Below are 19164 nucleotides of genomic sequence, written 5' to 3' on the forward strand. Positions count from 1 at the left end.
ATTTTGGGTTGTGTACCAATCCATCTCACAGCGGCTCCAATCTCCTCAATGAGCCTCTACATCACCAATATGCAGTCCTCCTCCAATGAGTGAGTGATCCCTTTTAATAACTTGTCCAAAATACAAATGTCAAACAATATTCAAATGTGATATATAATCTTTTTATTAACTAATTTTCATAAGTTGATCACTGTGCCTTTCTTCATAGATGGTTTTCATACAGATGCTCCACTGAAATCTGCCCAGCATGGGTGATTTTGCTAGCACTGACATTTGAAAACCCTGGGGAAAATTCCAGTAACATACAAGCCCGAACTATATGGATATTTAGAGACATGCAGTAAGTTCCTTTTTGTGTTGTTCTTAGGGATTAAAAAAAATAATGCAATAAATATTCAATCAAATAAACTAAATGCACTGTCAAGGAGTCAATTGCTTACATTCCTGTGTTGTTGTTGTTAGGTGCCATTGTGTCAGTTCTGATGCATAGCGACCCTATGCGCAACAGAAGGAAACTCTGCCTAGTCCCTTGTCATCCCACAATTGTTCTTCTGCTTGAGCCTGTTGTTGCAGCCACTGCTTCAGGCCATCTTGTTGAGGACATTCCTCTTTTTCACTATCCCTCTACTTTACCAAGAATGATGTCTGTCTACAGGGACCTCTGATAACGTGCCCAAATGGATTGACACAGTGGCTGCAACAATGAGCTCATACAGGAAAACCATTGGAAGGCTGGCTTGGGACTCAGGCTGGTTTTTCTTGTTGTCTATAGGGTCGCTAGGAGTTGGAAACAACTTAATGCACCGCTTAACAACCATCAACACTGTCAGACCTTTCTGTATGCTATATTTGAAACAGTATGCTAATTAAAATTACAAAGACACAATAATATTAAATAAAATCACAAGTGAACATGATATACTAACAAGAATGTAGCAGCACACTCGAGTCCTGAAATTATTTGGTTAATAAGCAGAAAATAAGGTTGTTTACAGAGATGAAGAATGTAATTTATATTGATAATTTGTCCATTCATTGCAATGATAAAATCATTCTAACTTTAAAAAATAATTTTTAAAATAATATATCCTAAGACATAATTTTTCACCTTCATGTCTTTCTTTAGACAACACAGGTATAAACATGACTTTGAACTTTGACTCCAAGAATGACTTTTGTCTGCCTTGACATCTGGTACACCAGTTTTCCTGAAAGCCAAAGAGCTGCGGTGTGCTCTTTGATGCCGTTGGGTTTCACGGTGTCATGGATGCACCGATCGCTCTCTGACAGCTGCACGTCTTTTCATTATGATTTACAAAAGGAGGATACTCTTCTCCGCAGCATTCCAGTCTGCAATGCTTACTGGAGCTCTGCTTTATCTCCTTGGGAAACACAACAGTTTTTAAACTGCGACGAAACAAAGAGATGAAGATACAGAGATTTTTATATTCGCCTGTCTACGTTCCTTCTGAGATCAAAGATCATATTCTATATGGCTACAATCGTTTTAATGTTTTTCTTGTTTTAACTTATTGCCCAGAATATAGTCGCTTGAGTGAATATACAATGTGAATTAGAAAAGAACGCATAATCTTGCGCTTATGCGATGATTTTCAATAAATTTCAATTAGGTGAAATTGGTAAACTATACTGCTCACACTTCTTTGTGTATCTTTACTTTTTTATTTCTCTAAATATATCTGTAGCAAACACTTCCCATTCATCCTTCATCACATGTAAAATTCAATGACATGGATTGTGTCGATTATATTTTTCAGCCATAGTACTATGTTTCCAAATTAGCCCATGTGTACTTCTTATGTCCTTGTTTCAGAAGTTGTTAGGAGTCATAATCTAAACAGTTTCATTATGATAGTATTTCACTAAAAGTTCCTGTTATTGTCAAAAGCTGTTTTTCACATGCACTGTGATGGTATGTTATTGTTTGCAGACAATGGTTGTGCCATCTTACCTGAAGTTCTAAATTAGAACTTAAATGTAATGGCAATGTGGCTACTTGAATTAGAAAATTGCTATCCAAATAAATATTGTGCAAATGTGTTCCCATTTATATCTATAATATTATTTTTGATTCGGCTGCTGTTGTCACTGTAGCATCCATCATGTCGGCTGTGATTCACGGCAGTCTTTTAAGTACACGAAACAAATATTGCCTGTTCTGTGTCATCTTCATGATCTTTGGGTTCTGAAGCTTCTATTTAAATTTATATTAATGTCATTATATTATGCAATATTGCTTACATATTAATAGATATATAATACAGACCTAAATTAAGAAATATTAGTAATTTTATTTTCATTATATTTAAATAATTTTATATATAGAAAAGACTGCATTTTTTGCAAATGCTACATGGTACATATATTTTCAAACACCATTGTCTTAGAGGTTCTGAACACTGTCCCTCCTAGCCTGATTGGACTTTTCCTTGCTCCTGTTGCTGATCTGCTATGCTCCCTTCTTGGTTTGCCCCACTGGGGCGTGGGGGATGGGTTAAGGTCATGGAGTCTGAGTCAAAATTGACTCCATGGCACCTGCAACTATAACAACTGCTACATCATAGGTCGTATGGTATAATGACGTTAGACAAAGCTAACAAGGTTTATCTATCATTGAATTCTGTGGGTATTCTGGCCATTAAGTAAATTCTGCCTCACTGACCCTAGAGGGGCAGTCCTTGCCTGTGATGTTTACAGGATCTTATTACCAAGTGTTTTCCTTTTATGGAGTTATTGAAAGTTAGAGCAAGTACTTTTGGCTTATTCATCTAGCAGGTAAACACGCAGCAAACCAGACTCACATGAATATTATATTTAACAGAAAATATATGTAAATTAACATTTAAAATAAGATTCAAGTTTATAGCAGTGAAGTCATAGGAGTCAGGACGTGAGTATTATTTACAGGAAAAACAAATCAAGTCTGTGCTACTATTTCATCGCAAGCACGTAAATACAAGGATTGTTAATTATAATCAAAGCCAAAGTTTGAGAGTGAGGAAAACATTATCTTTTAACCATTGTCAGCTCCTGCAATTTAAGTAGGAATGTGTTGAAATTATGAGAGTTTTCCTGAAAGAAGTGAATGTTCTTCTGATAACTTGCCTTAGAGCCTCTTTTATCTGCTTGTTTCTAAGAGTATAGATGACAGGATTCAAGAAGGGAGGGACTATGGAATAGAATACGGAAATGATCATGTCCTGGATCAGAGTGGAGTTGGAGGTTGGCTTCAGATACACAGCAGCACCAGAGCCGAGGAAAATTATGACAATGAGGATGTGCGGGATACAAGGGGAAAAGGCCTTTCTTCGTTCTGCTCTGGTTGGAAACTTGAGTACAGTAGAAAATATGTGAATATAAGACTTGGTGATGAAGGAAAAGCAGCCACCACCTACTATCATTGAAGAGGCAAAAATTATAATTTCATTGGTTAAGGTGTCAGAGCAGGAGAGTTTCAGCAGAGAGGGGATATCACAGAAAAACTGATGAACCACATTAGAACGACAGAAGGACAAACGGAATGTGTTCCCAGTGTGCACACCTGCATAGACCAGACCACTGAGCACAGAGCCCAGCGTCATTTGGACACAGACACGAGGGTCATGATCACATGGTATTGGAGGGGCTGGCAGATGGCCACATAGCGGTCACGGGCCATGATGGTGAGCAGCAGAAATTCTGTATAAACACATAACAGCACAAAGAAAATCTGAGCTGCACATCCAACCACGGAAATCACCCTGTTGTTTAGCAGGAAGATGACACATGCCTTAGGTACAGTCACAGAAATGTAACACATGTCCCAGACAGACAGATTCAGGAGAAAGAAATACATGGGGGTATGAAGTCTTTGGTCAACAATGATCACTGTGACAATGAGAAGATTTCCTGTGAGTGTAGCCAAGTACATTAGTAAAAATAAAACTGTGTGCAAGACTCTGACCTCCCACATATCAGAAAATCCTGAGAGTAGAAATTCAGACACTGTGGTAGAGTTAGGCATTTTGATATAATTTCTTTAAAATTTTGAGAACATAGTTAAAAAATTCCTATAAAATAAAAAAATAACAAGAATCAAATGAGGAAAGATACATTGATCCACATTTATCCATTATATTTTCTATATCTGGCATTTCTAAGTAAACATCCCTGAATATTCACCTTCACTCCTATAGTACTTCTCCTGGTGCAAATCATTTCTGAGTGGCAGCAAAATAAATTTTGCTCTGGTTGGTTTTGACTTCTATCAGTGATGTATATGTAATATTGGGTGTCAAAAATCTAAACTTGCCTGGAAAATTTACTGCATTAGCATTGGGCATTTCCTTTTATGTGTATTATTAATACAGTTTTATCAGAATATCTCAATTTTTTATGAGTTGTTTTATTTCACTTTCTCCCTATTGAGGAAGAAAATATTATTTTTTATCTCTGTTTCCACCTCCATTTCCCACATTTATTTTTCTATTTGGAAAGTCACCTGCAGAATTATTCTTACTGATAATATTTTTCTCTTGGCAATATGTATTTGTTTATATTAATAGCTAAGAAGGTATGGTTTCATTTAGACATCTCATTTTGTCTATATGCATTTTCATATAATATTTTATTATATTTTTCAGGGTAATTGTTTCCATATTTAACCTAGATACCATAGGTAACCAAGTGATTCATCATTCCACCAGCTTTCATATAATTAAGCTGTCATATGTAGTTTACATTATTCACATATTCTACAATATAATGCTCATTGTAATTGTGCAACTTATAAAATTATATACAAAAGTTAAAATGAAATAACTGTATGATGAAAAGACCAAATACTTGAGTCTATTAATTACTGCCATCGTGTCAGTGTCCACTCTGCACGCCTCAAGAGAACATTGTGGAACTGCACCTGCGGGTTTCTGAGACTAGCTTTTTGTGGGAATAGAAGGTCCCACTTTTGTCCCATGACCATCTGGTGGCTTTGAACTTTTAACCTTTTGGATTCAGTGAAAATGCACCTACATCCTTTGTTGTTGCCAAGTGCCATTGGAATGGCTTGAGCCATAGGGACCCTAAGCACAACAGAACGGAATATTACCTGGTTCGGCACCATCCTCACATCCTACTTTTTGCCCATTGGTGCTGCTACAGTGAAGCAAATCAGTAGTACTGACTGCATTCTAATAAATAAACTAAAAGCAAATATAAATCACAACACTGTGCTCTATTAAAGTGTGATTTTTTGTTTTGAAAGGGAACATGACAATAGAAAATATCCTGAAATGGTGTGAGTAGAGTTTGAAAAGCTTAAAATATTTCTTTAGCTATACATTTGCAGGTAGATTGGGGACATTACACATGAGAGAATTTTTCTTATTAGATTAGAGAATTACATGATTCTCTCATCCCTCAAAATGTGAAATCAAACTGTCCTTTGACTTTAATAGAACTACTAATGTGATACTCTTTTCAGACCCCACATTGTAAGATATATTTTGTTCATGGATATTTTTCTTTACCTAAATATTCATTAATCTATTTTTACTTTCCTCAAATTTCCAAAATATTGTGAGATTAAGTTTATCCAGATAATGATCTGGAAGCCGTCTTGATGGGATATCTGTAAATGCAAGTATGACCAAATGCTCATATATCCAATAATAAGATGTCAGAAAGTACTAGAATTATAGCCTAAGTAAAAGAAATTGTGTGTATAAAATTTATAAGTCTGTCAGGTAAGCACTGAGTCACTATGTTGAAAGAAAATTCCAAATTTAGCAATTGAAAACTATTTTAAATTATTGGTTAAATATTAACAATATCAAATATATCTATTTTTATTGAAGGAAATATATTTGAGCAAGTATTTTAATATAAATTTAAACTATTAAAACTAAGCACTGAAGATATAGGCTGTACAGAGTCCATTTCTCCACTTATTAAATTTTGTAGCATCAGCAAGGTACCATGTTGTTTCCCACTCCCTCTGAGTTTTTTGGAAGAACTATTAATTCTACTATGATGACTGGCATTATTTTAAAATAGATTTAAGAAAAAATTAGTTCATGCATGTGAGTATATTCCCTATCTAGATTTTCTATTTTAATCTCGCTTAAAGTATTTCTGTATGAACTATTGAACTGAACAAACAGTAAATGAAATCCATTATTCAAGTAGTAGCAAACAGAGGAAGAAAAATAATTAAATTAAAAACAACAAACACTCACAAGATGTTGTTTTATATACTGGGTAGGCATTCCAGAATTTCTTGTAAGAATGCAATGTTTGAAGTGATGACAAATTGAGTGGGCATGTTCCGTACCATTAGTGAGATGCTTACAGGAATCGTTCTGTTTTATAACAAGTTTCTCTGTTTTCAGATATATCTAAAAACACGTGGATGCTGATGGCACTAGAAAAACTCCTGGGAGTATGTCCCTTTGATATTCATAAATAGCCACTTCCCAAGAAGTAATTTTGAGAAGATAATTGGCTCTACATGGACAGTGAACAGGGCCCTAAATATGAACTCAACTGTTATATATATGAAGATATTTGTATTATGTATGAATATATTTAACCATTTTTTAAAAATGATGATTGAGATGATAACTTGAACATACACAAAAATCTCAGTTATTCTAATATCTCCTTTATACCTTGAGTGAATTTTTGGATTCTAATACATGATCACAGAAGGGAAAAGCCAAGGTTCCTATTGCTGAGTTGATTACATTGTTGTGCTTGTGAGGTGCCCTCCAGTCGGTTATGGGCCAGAGGGACTTTAGGAACAACAGAAAAATGCACTGCCTGCTCCTCAACCTCCCTCCCCATTGCTCTCATGCTGCGGTCCCTGGTTGCAGCCAAGGGGTCCGTGCACCTCCTGGAGAAACTACCTCTTGTCCCTCTACTTGACCTAACACCACACCTTTCCCAGGCATTGGACTCCTGACAGTATATCCATAGTATATGAATGAAGTCTTGTCATCCTTGTCTGTAAAGAGCTCTCTGGTGTCACTTCTTCCAGTACAGGTCTGTGTGTCGCTTTAGCAGTCCAGGCACTTTCAGCATTGTTCCCTATCACCACAATTTTGATGCATCAGTTCTTTTCCAATCTTTTTATTCACACGTGAAGGAGCTACTGGAGAATCCCATGATTCGGAGCTGGTGCACCCAGTTCCCAAAAGACCATCCTTGTTTTCAATACTCAACAGATGTCTGCTGCAGCGGCTTTAGGCAATGGAAAACAACGTTTGATCAGATCGCTGCTTCCATGAACAAGGAGTGTGGATCGAAGCTAGAAAAAATTCCTTCCAACTTCAATATTTACGCCATTTATCGTGATCATGTTCTCTACTGTTCCAGTTGTGAGGGTTGTGGTCTTATTACATAATGAATTGTCATTCATACTGGGAGAAATTCATTGCAACATATAACTATGGTTCAAATACTTGCACTTAAAATATTAAGCAATTAAATTCAAAATACAACAAGTAAATCAATTTAAAAGTGAACAAAATAGCTGACTAGACATCTAAGGAGATGCACAGAGGGCATATAAATAGATACAAACATTCTCTATTTTTCTGTAGGAAATTGCAAATGAAGACAGCATTGAGATAAGCTACATAACTAACATAATCAGTAAAATGTATATCCTCACAGCACCAAGATGTTAAGGATACAGAGCAATAGATGTCGCCATTCATTTTTGGAGAAAATGAATAATTAATTATTTACTTCTATTTACTTCTGTAAAAAGCTTGAAATTATAAAGCTAACTATATTTTTATGCCACAACCAAGCAATCCAAAAGGCAGGTATTTGTCCAATTGATTTAAGGACACATAACGACATAAAAAATTTTAACAGATATTTAAGTTTTATTCAATTTGTCATTGCCATCAAGCCTATTTTTCCTTCCTAGCATTATTCTGCTGTGCTCCCAGTTAGATCAATGGATGAGCAACATGAGGTATATGTATGTAATGCAATGTTATTTAGTGAAGATGAAGGTGGAGTGTGAGTCCACAAACAAAATCACAATAGCCTGAATTGCCTATTACTAAGTGAAAGACACCAGCTTGAAAGGCTGCATGTTGTATGACCCTGACTGCAGGACAATCTGGTTAATAAAACAGAAGGAAGAATGAAAGATCAATGATTTCCCAGGGTTTCAGAAGAGATGAGGAGGTGGGAATAGGCAGTGTCGGAAATGGTTAGTGCAAGGAAACTATTCTCTTCTGTAATGTGGTTCCTCTAATGGTGGGTGCATGGCCTTAAGCATTTCCCAAGCCCGTAGGTTTAACAAGTATTAATCCATGTTTTCAGAGTGACATTAGTTAATAAATATTTATCAGTAATGGTTCAGCAATTATAACAAATACACCACCCCAATTGCAAGTTGTTCATAATAGAGGAAGGTGTTCATGGGGAAAGGGGTGAAAGGGAGACCCTCACTACTATTTCCTCAATTTTTAAATAATTCTACAACTTTTCTAAAATTTAAATCACTCAATGTATTTTAATCTCTGTTCTCTATTTCGGCAAAAGCCCAAATTGTATGTTAATGTATTTTGTCAAGGTTTATATTGAGTGGGTTTTTAATCATGCCAAAATATTTCCATCTAAAGTGCTTGAAATCTAATTGTCTTATTCTTTTAGTCTGTTATAATTTGTTGCTGACATTCATTTATATTTTAACATATACATCTTTCAATTGTCAATGAAGCTGTATTGTTTTTACTGTATTGTGACCGCTCTGTATTTAGAGAATCAACTTTGAAAATTCATTCATAAGAAGTAATATGCCAAAATTCAAACAGCCGAATAAACATCCATATTTTGAGGGTTTGATACAATATTGTTGTAGATTTCATGTTTTGAGGTTGGCTGTGTAAATATATATAGTCTCTTTCTTAAAAAATACACAAAATATTCATTATCCCTTCAGATCCTCCTTATCCCTCAAACCCAAATATGCTGTCATTGGCTTAAAAAAAGGAGAGAATGTGAGACTGAAGTAGACTTGGAAACTTTGTAATGATTTCACCTCAAGCAAACAAACAATAGACAAATGAGTAAACAATGAAGCAGTAACAAACACACGATCAAACAAATCAGCATGCATGATTTTCTTCTCAAACATATTTTCTTAAGTACAAGAATCTGATCTCAAAAGATGACATATTGTGTAACTAGTATGTTAAAGATGACTAGAGATTAGAGTCAAGGAAGAGACTGGCAGCTAATGTGCAGTAAAAGAGATCATTGGTGGTGGTTGGGGATGTTAATACAATGCACTGTAAATGGTGAATGTGGTTAAATCACCCAGTAATTTGTTAAAAGTCATAAAACTATACAGTTTTTAAGAGTGAAATATACATGTATAGGCCAACACATCCATTTTTTGAATTAGTCTATTTGCATATGTGTATACCTATGTTTATAGTTCTCTACAGAGCTTTGCTTCCTAGACACTTCCTGTTACCTTTCATCTTCCTCCTGCCCACCATCATGCTCACCCTTCTTCTGTCTCAATAATTCCTCTCAGCTAGATTGCTGTTGCTCCAACTCTACCAGGATTCAACAGTCTCCTAGTTGTTGATTTTAATTGCCTAATAATCCCCAAGTCTACGGCGTTGTTTGTTACCTCTCGCTTCTCTTGCCTTCTCTTCCCCACAAGTCCCTCCGGAACAGTTGGTCCCATTGCTTTCTCCTCAGCCTTGCTTCCCATGCCCATTTTATATAAGGAGACAAAACAACAATAACAGAGACAAAACAAAGATCAAAAAAGAGTGATGGAAACGAGAAAATAAAAATATCAATATATATATGGCATAAATACTTCAAGACCTTTGTGTCTGAGCTCTAGGACTCTCCCTCACTGGCAGTGGGTCGTCTGAGGACTGCTCCTTCTAGCCTGAAGTCAATTTTTGGGAATCTTCAGCGACTTTGTGTCTTTGTTTTGTTCCCATTGTTGATTTGTTATGTTCCTTCTTGGTTTGCCCCACTGGAAGGAGGAGGTTTGGGGTCCTAGGGTCTGGGGAGGAACTGGTCAGACCAGACTCCCTCCTGTCCTGTGTCCCCAGTACTGTCCTCTATTGCTGTATGCTCCAGCGAGGGGACATACTGTGTCCAGCTGCTGTCAGCTCTACAGTGCTCTTTGTGCCTTAACAGCTTGTGCAGGGACTCTGTCCTCAGGGCTTGGTGTGCCAGTGTGGGGCCTCGTCCCTCACTGTCTCTTTCTCCTTCTTGGTTTGCTTCTATGGGGGCGTGGCAGGCCATCTCCTCTCCAGAACGTTTAGGTTAGTTTTGTCCTCTGTAGCACATACTTCTAGGGAGAGGTTCAGTTCGGCTTTGATTGGGGCCCTGCAGACATCTCTGTTCATGGGTGGCCCCATGTGGTTATGTTGCCATCAAGGTTTGGCATGCCATAGTGGGGTCTGCACTCGCACTTCTACTTCTGTGGAAATATTAACAATAACCTCCCCCTGGGTGGATTAGTGCTCTGCTCCTCCAGTGCCTTTATCTCCCTCTTCCCCACCCCCTTCACTCCCCACCCCTTTCCCCTTCTTTGTGTTGGGATTACATGTGCATTCTTCGGTTTGATCAGTCCCTCGACCTATTGCCTGTTCCTCAACCCATATAGTGTGAGATGGGTGGCCTTTCTTCCATACCTACTGTGCCGGCCATTTATACTTACCTCAGTGGACTCATGTTGTACTTGTCCTTTTGTGTTTGGCTAGCTTCACTTAGCCTATTTTCATCCACCTCTTCCCAGGAGATCAGGTGCTCCATGGATCATCAGTGCTTTTCATTGATGCCTAGTTCTCCATTGTATGTATGTGCCAGAGTTTTCTAATGCACTCCTCTATCGATGGGAATGTACAAGGCTTCCAGTTCTTTGTGATTGTGCATTGCACCATCTGTTCTTATCTCATCTGGATAGATGCCCAGCAGAGGCATTGCTGGGTTGTAATGAGCCTCAATTTCCATTTGCTTTAAGTATCACCAAACTACTTTCCACAGATCTGTGAATATCTATAGCACTACCAGCAGTGGAGAAGATTTAGTATCTCACCACATCCCCTCCAACAATTGTTGCTCTCTATTTTACTGATTTGGGCTAATCTCAAGGCTGGTGATATCTTATGGTTGTTTAAATTTGCATTTCTCTGATGGTTAATAATCGGCAGCATTTTCCTGAATGCTTATTAGCCATTGGGGTCTCCTCCCAAGTATAATTTCTGTTAAAGTCTGTTGTACACTTCCTCAGGGGGATAATCATGTTCAACTTTTGCAGGCTAAGAAGGTATTCTAGATTTTAGTACTAATCCCTTTGTGTGTTGTGTCATTGCTCAAAATCCTCTCCCCGTCGTGTGCTCTCTGTTTGCTCTCTTGGTGAAGTCTTTAGATGCACACAGGTGTTTTTATCCGTAATATGTGCCACTTATCAATTTCAGGTTCAATTGGGTCTGTATGCCCTTCCCTATTGCAGCTCATTTATTTTTTTCCATGCTACAAGGTTCTTAAGATTGTCCTGATGTTTTCCCTAATGGTCCTGATATTGTGGGGTTTAATTCCAGGTTCGTGAGCCACCTTGCGTTTGATGTCATGCACGGGGTGCGGTCAGGCTCGCATGTCATTTGTCTCTATGTGGCTATCCTGTGTTTGCAGCATCACTTGTTCAACCGACCATCCACCTCCCACAAGATTGTTTTTGGGCCCATGTGGAAGATCCGTTGTCTATATGCTGAAGATTTTATTTCTGGACTTTCTGTTCTTTTTCCGTTGGTCTGAGGCTCTGACATTGATCCAGGACCACGTTTTGACCACTGTGGCTGTGTGGTAGGTGTTAAAGTCTGTAAAACAAGCCCTCTCACTTGTGTTTCACCTTGAGGGGTTCTCACTCCTTTTGGCCTCTTCCCTCTCCATATGTAATTGGTGGGCAGATGAACTAGCGTTTAATGATTTGTTCTCCTGTTGCTTTCATCTTCCCATCGGCATGCACCAACATATTTGTCCCTTGAGTTGTATTCCCCTCTCAAGGACAGTGGGCAGGTGTGATAGAGGATATACAATGCCACTCCCTTCCCCCCTCTGCTTTCTAGGGGTGGCCTACTAGGGATTTGGGAGCCCTTTGTTCAATAAGTAGGTCTGTTCCATTTCTACTTTATTCCTTTCTATTTTCCAGTGTCCTCTTTGGGTAGTTGCTCTCTCTCTTTCTCTCTCCCCCCCTCCTTTCTTTTAACCCAAGAAAATGGAAGAGCATGACAAGAATCAAAGATTCCAACCCTAACAAGATTTGAGAATGGGCAGGAGTAGGAAATGCAAAGATTGTGCATTACATTCATAGGAGTCATGGTTTCCAGTGAGGTCCTGAGCATCTCCTCTGTTTGAGTGTCCTACAGGAGAGTAGATACGTGCCACCCTAGGGCTAGAAGCAGACTGTTCAGGAGTCAGGCTAGCTAGGAGAGTGCAGAGTCTAAAGTTTCTCCTGAGGGCAAAGCAATAGAGTGCAGTGGCCCCCTATCCCCTCTTCTGGCCCTGCACACCAGCTTTGTTCCTGGTGCTTTTTTTCCCATCTCTCTCCCCGGGTCAGAAGTTGTGTCATTGGTCATGTCAGCTAACATATTCCTGTTCTTCTACATATTCCCCACACTTCCCACTAGTCTCATTGTTGGCTCCAATTAAGTTACTTTCAAATTGGAAAAAGAAAATCAATTGTGTCAAATATAAAACCAAGACATAATATAGATATGATTTAAAAGTACTTGGTCAAGTGTGGTAAAAAATTTTTCCATTCACCAGATAACATCATTAATAATTTTGATAGAGTACTGTAAGAATAATGTGTCCTTTTAAACGAGCAAACTATATATATATGTTGTATGTTATATGTTTTATGCAATAAAGTATATGGTATATGATATATGTTATATAATGTATATTTTTGTTATTTTTCATTCTAACATTTCAAGAATATGAATGGTAGTCATTAATAGAAAGAGGAATAAATAAGCACACACACATTTGCACACAAGGAGTGAAGTGAATTTAATATTGTTTTCTTGGTAGAGGAAGTTTATTTAATTCCTCAGATGTAATATTAAACCAAAAATTTTCTAAACATGGCAGTAGTTAAATGGAATTATTTACATATTATGTGTATTACTTTGCAGTATGCACATGAAGCCTGTATAAGGCTTAAGGAAGACGAAAAAAGAATTAGTGCATTTGTATTATGGAGTAGGCAAAGGAAATTGAATAAAAGGCAGACTTTCAAGAGAAAGTTACAAGGAGAACAGCTCCAAAAAGATGATTGGCACAGTGACTGCAACAGTAGACTCAGTTATAGTAACAATTATGACCATGGTGTAGGATTTCTGATGCTGCAATTAAGTCTGTGCTATTATTTTCAAAAGCACATAAATGCAAGGATTGTTAATTATAATCAAAGCCAAAGTTTGGGAGCAAAGAGAACATTATCTTTTAACCATGGTCAACTCCTGAAATCCAAATAGGAATGTGCTGATATAATGAGAGTTTTCCTGAAAGAAGTGAGTGTTCTGCTCATAACTCGCCTTATAGCCTCCTTTATCTGCTTGTTTCTAAGAGTGTAGATGACAGGATTCAAGAAAGGAGGAACTATAGAATAGAACACAGAAATGACCATGTCCTGTACCTGAGGGGAGTTGGAGGTTGGCTTCAGATACACAGCAGCCGCAGAGCCAAGGAAAACTATGAAAATGAGGATGTGTGGGATACAGGTGGAAAAGGCCTTTCTTCGTTCTCCTCTAGTTGGAAACTTGAGCACAGTAGAAAATATGTGAACATAAGACATGGTGATGAAGGAAAAGCAGCCACCACCTACTATCATTGTAGAGACAAAAATCACAATTTCATTGGCTAAGATGTCAGAGCAGGAGAGTTTCAGTAGGGAGGGGATATCACAGAAAAACTGATGAACCACATTAGAATGACAGAAGGACAAACGGAATGTGTTCCCAGTGTGCAGACTTGAATAGACCAGACCACTGAGCACAGAGCCCAGAGTCATTTGGACACAGACACGAGGGGTCATGATCACATGGTAGTGGAGGGGCTGGCAGATGGCCACATAGCGGTCACGGGCCATGATGGTGAGCAGCAAGAACTCGGCAGAAGCACATAACAATACAAGGAAAACCTGAGCTGCACATCCAACCACGGAAATCACCCTGTTGTTTAGCATGAAGATGACACACGCCTTGGGTACAGTCACAGAAATGTAACACATGTCCAAGACAGACAGATTCAGGATAAAGAAATACATGGGAGTATGAAGCCTTTGGTCAACAATGATCACAGTGACAATGAGAAGATTTCCTGTGAGAGTCGCCAAGTACATTAGTGAAAATAACATTGTGTACAAGACTCTTACCTCCCACACTTCAGAAAATCCTGTAAGTAGAAATTGAGACACTGTGGTAGAGTTAGGCATTTTTGTATAATTTCTTTAAAATTTTGGAAGACACATTTTAAAATTTCCTAAAAAAACAAAGAAAAGAGATTGTAACTATGTGCATCTATTCCCATTTATGCATTATTCCCATTTATGCGTTAAATATACTATACCTAACATTTCTAACCATAGCATACCATAAAATTAGCTCTTTGCCTTATCGTATTTCTCCTGGTGCAAATTATTTCTGAGTTTCAGCAAAATACTTGTGCTCAGGTTGGTTTTCCTTTCTATCAATGATGTGTATGTATAATTGGGAGTCAAAAATCTAAAGTTTACCCAGCAAATTTATTGCATTAATATAGGTCATTTCATTTTATGTGCATTATTATTAGAACACATTTAGTATATAATTAATTGGTGGCCAAAATACAACACATATAGAGAGAGTACACACAGTTTTATCAGAGTATCTCATTTTTTATGAGTAGTTTATTTCATTTTCTCCCTATTGAGGAACAAATATTATTTTCCACTCTATTTCCACCTGTGTTTTCCACATTTTTTTTCAATTTGAAAAGTCCCCAGAATTATCCTTTGTGAGAATTTTTTTCTGTTGGCAATATCTATTTATTCATATAAATACTTAAGAAGGTATGGTTTCATTTAGACATCTTATTTTCTCTATCTGCAATTTTATAAAATATTTTATTTAATGCTATAGGGTGATTTTTATTCTTATTTAACCTAGATACCATAATTATCAAACGGAATCATAATTACACCAGGTTTCATTTATTTAGGCTAGCAAATTTTGTTTACATTATTCACATATTATACAATATAATTCTCCTTGTAATTATGCAACCAAAGAAAGTTATATACAAAAGTTAAAATGCAATAATGGTGCAATGAAAAAAACAAGTAAATGAGCCTATTAGTCACTGCTAGGGCTTCAAAGTCCACTCAGAGGAACCTGAGAGCACACTATGGAATTACACCTGTGGGTTTCTCAGGCTGTAACTCTTTGTGGGAGTAGAAAGTCCCACCTTTCTCCAATGGTGCATCTGATGGTTTCAAACGGTTGACCTTTTTGATCGCAGTGCAATGCACACCTAGATCCATTGTTGTTTTAAGTACCATTGGATTGGCTGTGATCCATAGGGTCCCTAAGCACAACAGAAGGCAATATTACCTGGTCCTGCATCATCTGCACATCCTAGCTTTTGCCCAATGTTGCTGCTACAGCGAAGCAAATCAATAGTACTGACGGCATTCTAATAAGTAAACAAAAAGTAAATATAAATCACAACACTCTGCTTTTTTAGTGTAATTATTTGCTTTTAAAATGAACACGAGAATATAAAATATGCTGAAATGTTATGAGCAATTTGGAAAGCTTAAAATGTGTAATTCTTTAGCTTCATATTTGAAGGTGGATGGGTCTATCAGGTATAGGATTATAGAAAATTGCATGATTCTGCCATCTCTCAAATGTAAAAATTGAAGGTTCTTTGACTTTTATAGACAACAAATAAGATACTGTTTCAAGCCCCCAAATTGCAAGATATATTTTGTTCATTGGTGGATTTCTCATTTACCCACATATCCATTAATCTACTTACAATTTCCTCAAATTTCAAAAAGTATTGTGAGATTAATTATATGCAGCTAGCGACCTGGAAGCAGTCTTGATGGGATCCCTGCAAATATAATTATGACCAAATATTTATGTATCCAATCATATGATATCAAAAATACTAGAATGTAGTTTAAGTAAAAGGAACTGTGTGTATAATAGTTACCTGGATGTCATATAATCACTGGGTCACTCTGTAGAAAGAAAATATGAAATTGAATGCTTAGCAATTGGAATATATTTTTAAATATCCTTAGTTAAATATTAAAAATAACAAAGAGTTTTTCTTCAAAGAAAATATACTGAGTAAATATATTAGTATACATTTAAACTATCTAAACTAAGCCGTGGAGATGTAGGCCAGTTTCTGCCCTGCCTCAATTACTAGCTTCAGCAAAGTAAAAGCATGTTTCCCACTCCCTCTGAGTTTTTATGAACAACTGTGAATCCTCCTATAATGACTGGGGGTATTTAAAATAGATTTAACCAAAATTTAGTTCATGAGTGTGAGTATATTCCCTATTTATATGTTCTATTTTAATCTCATGTACAGTGCTTCTGTGTAAATCAGTGAACTGTACAATAAGTAAATGAAATCATCTATTCTTGGAGTAGCAATGAGGAATAAGAGAAAAAATTTAAATCAATAACAACAAATACTCACAAGATGTTATTATATATGTTGTATAGGTAGTTCAGGATCTCTGGTAAGAACACAGTATATGAAGTGTGGACAAAACTGAGTAGGCACATTTCTCAAAATGACTGAGACTCTGACAGCCATCCTGCTTTATAACTAGCGCCTCTGTGTTCAGACAGATCTAAGAACACGAGGATGCTGTCGGCAAGAGGAAAACCCCTGGGAATGCATCCCTGGCATTCAACAATAGCCACCTCCCAGCAGGAATTTTTTTTTCAGTTGACTTGCAGTCTTGTCTGTTTATTTATGGGGACCATCAGGGAAACCCCAGAAGAAATTTTAAAAAGATAATTGCTTCTGCAGGGATAGAGGACAGGACCCTAAGTATGGGTCCTGTTCTTGAAACGTTTATGTCTCAAGACATATTCATATATTTGACCATTAAGAAAAATCAAAGATCATGAAAATGCACCTGAGAGGGTTTACTGAAACCCTAATAAATGCTGAGCATGATAGTGGCACTGGAGGAAAGCAAACAGAAATAGAGGAAAGAACTGGGAGTCAAAGGACATCTTTAAGCTTAAATACAGGAATGTACATACGTAAATACATTCATATATAATGATAGGGAGTATGGATCTATGTACACATATTTATATGTTAAGTATTAAGTTAGAAGACAGACATTTGGCCCCTACTGAAGTACTCACTCAATGCAAGAACACTTTGTTCTAATAAGCCAGCATTCTGTGATGCTGACCTTCCTGACAGGATCCCTGAAGACAAAATGGGAGCATGAAAAAATGTGATGAAAAAGGCTGATTGTGCCTGGATATCACAAGATATAGCAGCTGGGTTTTTTTAAATCATTTTATTGGGGCTCATACAACTCATATTAAAATCCATACATACATCCTTTGTGTCAAACACATTTGTTCATATGTTACCATCATCATTCTCAAAACATTTGCTTTCTGCTTGAGCCCTTGGGTTCAGCTCCTCATTTCCCCCTCCCTGCCGGCTCCCCTCCCCTCATGAACCCTTGATAATTTATAAATTATTGTTTTGTCATATCTTACACTGTCCGAAGTCTCCCTTCACCCACGTTTCTGTTGTCCATCCCTCATGGAGGAGGTTATATGTAGATCCTAGGAGTGGACTCTCCCTTTGACCTAGTTTTTAATCTGCCCTGATGACCAGGAAATGTGCTATTATTTTTCTTTCTTTTTTATGTCATTTTATTGGGGCTCTTACAACTCTTATCACAATCCATACATCCATCCATGGTGCCAAGCAAATTTGTACATCTGTTGCCTTCACTGTCCTCAAAACACTTGCTTTCTACTTGAGTCCTTCATGTCAGCTATTCATTCCCCCCCTTCCCTCCCCTCATGAACCCTTGATAATTTATAAATTATTATTATTATGTCATATCTTACACTGTCCGAAGTCTCCCTTTACCCACTTTTCTGTTGTCCATCCCCCAGGGAGGAGATTAAATGTAGTTCCTTGTTATCGATTCCTCCTTTCTACCAGACTCTCCCTCAACCCTCCCGGTATTGCCACTCTCACTGCTGGTCCTGAAGGGATCTTCTCTCCTGGATTCCCTGGGTTTCCACTTCCTATCTTTACCAATGTACATCCTCTGGTCTAGCCAGATATGTACGGTATAATTGGGATCATGATAGTGGGGTAGGGGAGGAAGCAATTAAGAACTAGAGGAAAGTTATACGTTTCATCATTGCTATCCAGCACCCTGATTGGCTCATATCCCACATGACCCCTAAGTAAGGCGGTGTCCAGTAGGCTCTTAATGGGCTTTGAGTCTCCACTCTGCACTCACCCACATTTACAATGATATTATTTTTTTGCTCCTTGATGCTTGATACCTGATCCCTTTGACAGCTCGTGGTCAAAGAGGTTGGTGTGTTTCTTCAGTGTGGGCTTTCTTGCTTCTGAACTAGATGGCCACTTGTGTATCCTCAAGCCTCCAAGACCCTAGACACTATATCTTTTGATAGCCAGGCACTATCACCACATTTGCTAATGGGCATGTTTGTCTTCAGTGATTGTGTCAGGAAGGTGGACACACACTGATAAGATTTTTAATTCTTTGATGTCTGAAAACTGGTCTCTTCTAGACCTCGTGGTCAGACAGGCTGGTGTGCTTCTTCCATGTGGGCTTTGGTGCTTCTCCGTCAATGGGCCACTTATTTTTCTTCAAGCATTTATGACCCCGGACACTATATCTTTTGATAGCTGGGCACTATCAGCTTTCTTTACCATATTTGCTTATGCACAGATTGTTTCTTCAGCAATCATGTTGGAAGGTGTGCATCCCAGAATGCCAATTTTAAAGAACAACATGTTCTTGCATTGAGTAAATGCTTGAGTGGAGGCCCAATGTCCTTCTGCTGCCTTAATACTAAA

At 37.6% G+C, this 19164-nt stretch overlaps 1 protein-coding gene and 1 pseudogene across 1 annotated transcript; both read right to left on the minus strand.

Annotated features, from left to right (window-relative positions):
* Positions 1 to 3044: 3044 nt before the first annotated feature.
* LOC142440361 (olfactory receptor 14C36-like) lies at positions 3045 to 4024 on the minus strand (annotated as a pseudogene).
* Positions 4025 to 13513: 9489 nt separating this feature from the next.
* On the minus strand, positions 13514 to 14494 carry LOC142440362 (olfactory receptor 14C36-like). The gene has a single exon (XM_075542821.1). The coding sequence runs from the start codon at positions 14492 to 14494 to the stop codon at positions 13514 to 13516; it is 981 nt and encodes a 326-aa protein (XP_075398936.1).
* Positions 14495 to 19164: the final 4670 nt, after the last annotated feature.

Source organism: Tenrec ecaudatus, chromosome 2, assembly GCF_050624435.1.
Source record: "Tenrec ecaudatus isolate mTenEca1 chromosome 2, mTenEca1.hap1, whole genome shotgun sequence".
NCBI lineage: Eukaryota > Metazoa > Chordata > Mammalia > Afrosoricida > Tenrecidae > Tenrec > Tenrec ecaudatus.

Excerpts from the sequence above, each read along its gene's own strand:
- LOC142440362 (XM_075542821.1), bottom strand. The coding sequence starts at position 14,494 with ATGCCTAACTCTACCACAGTGTCTCAATTTCTACTTACAGGATTTTCT.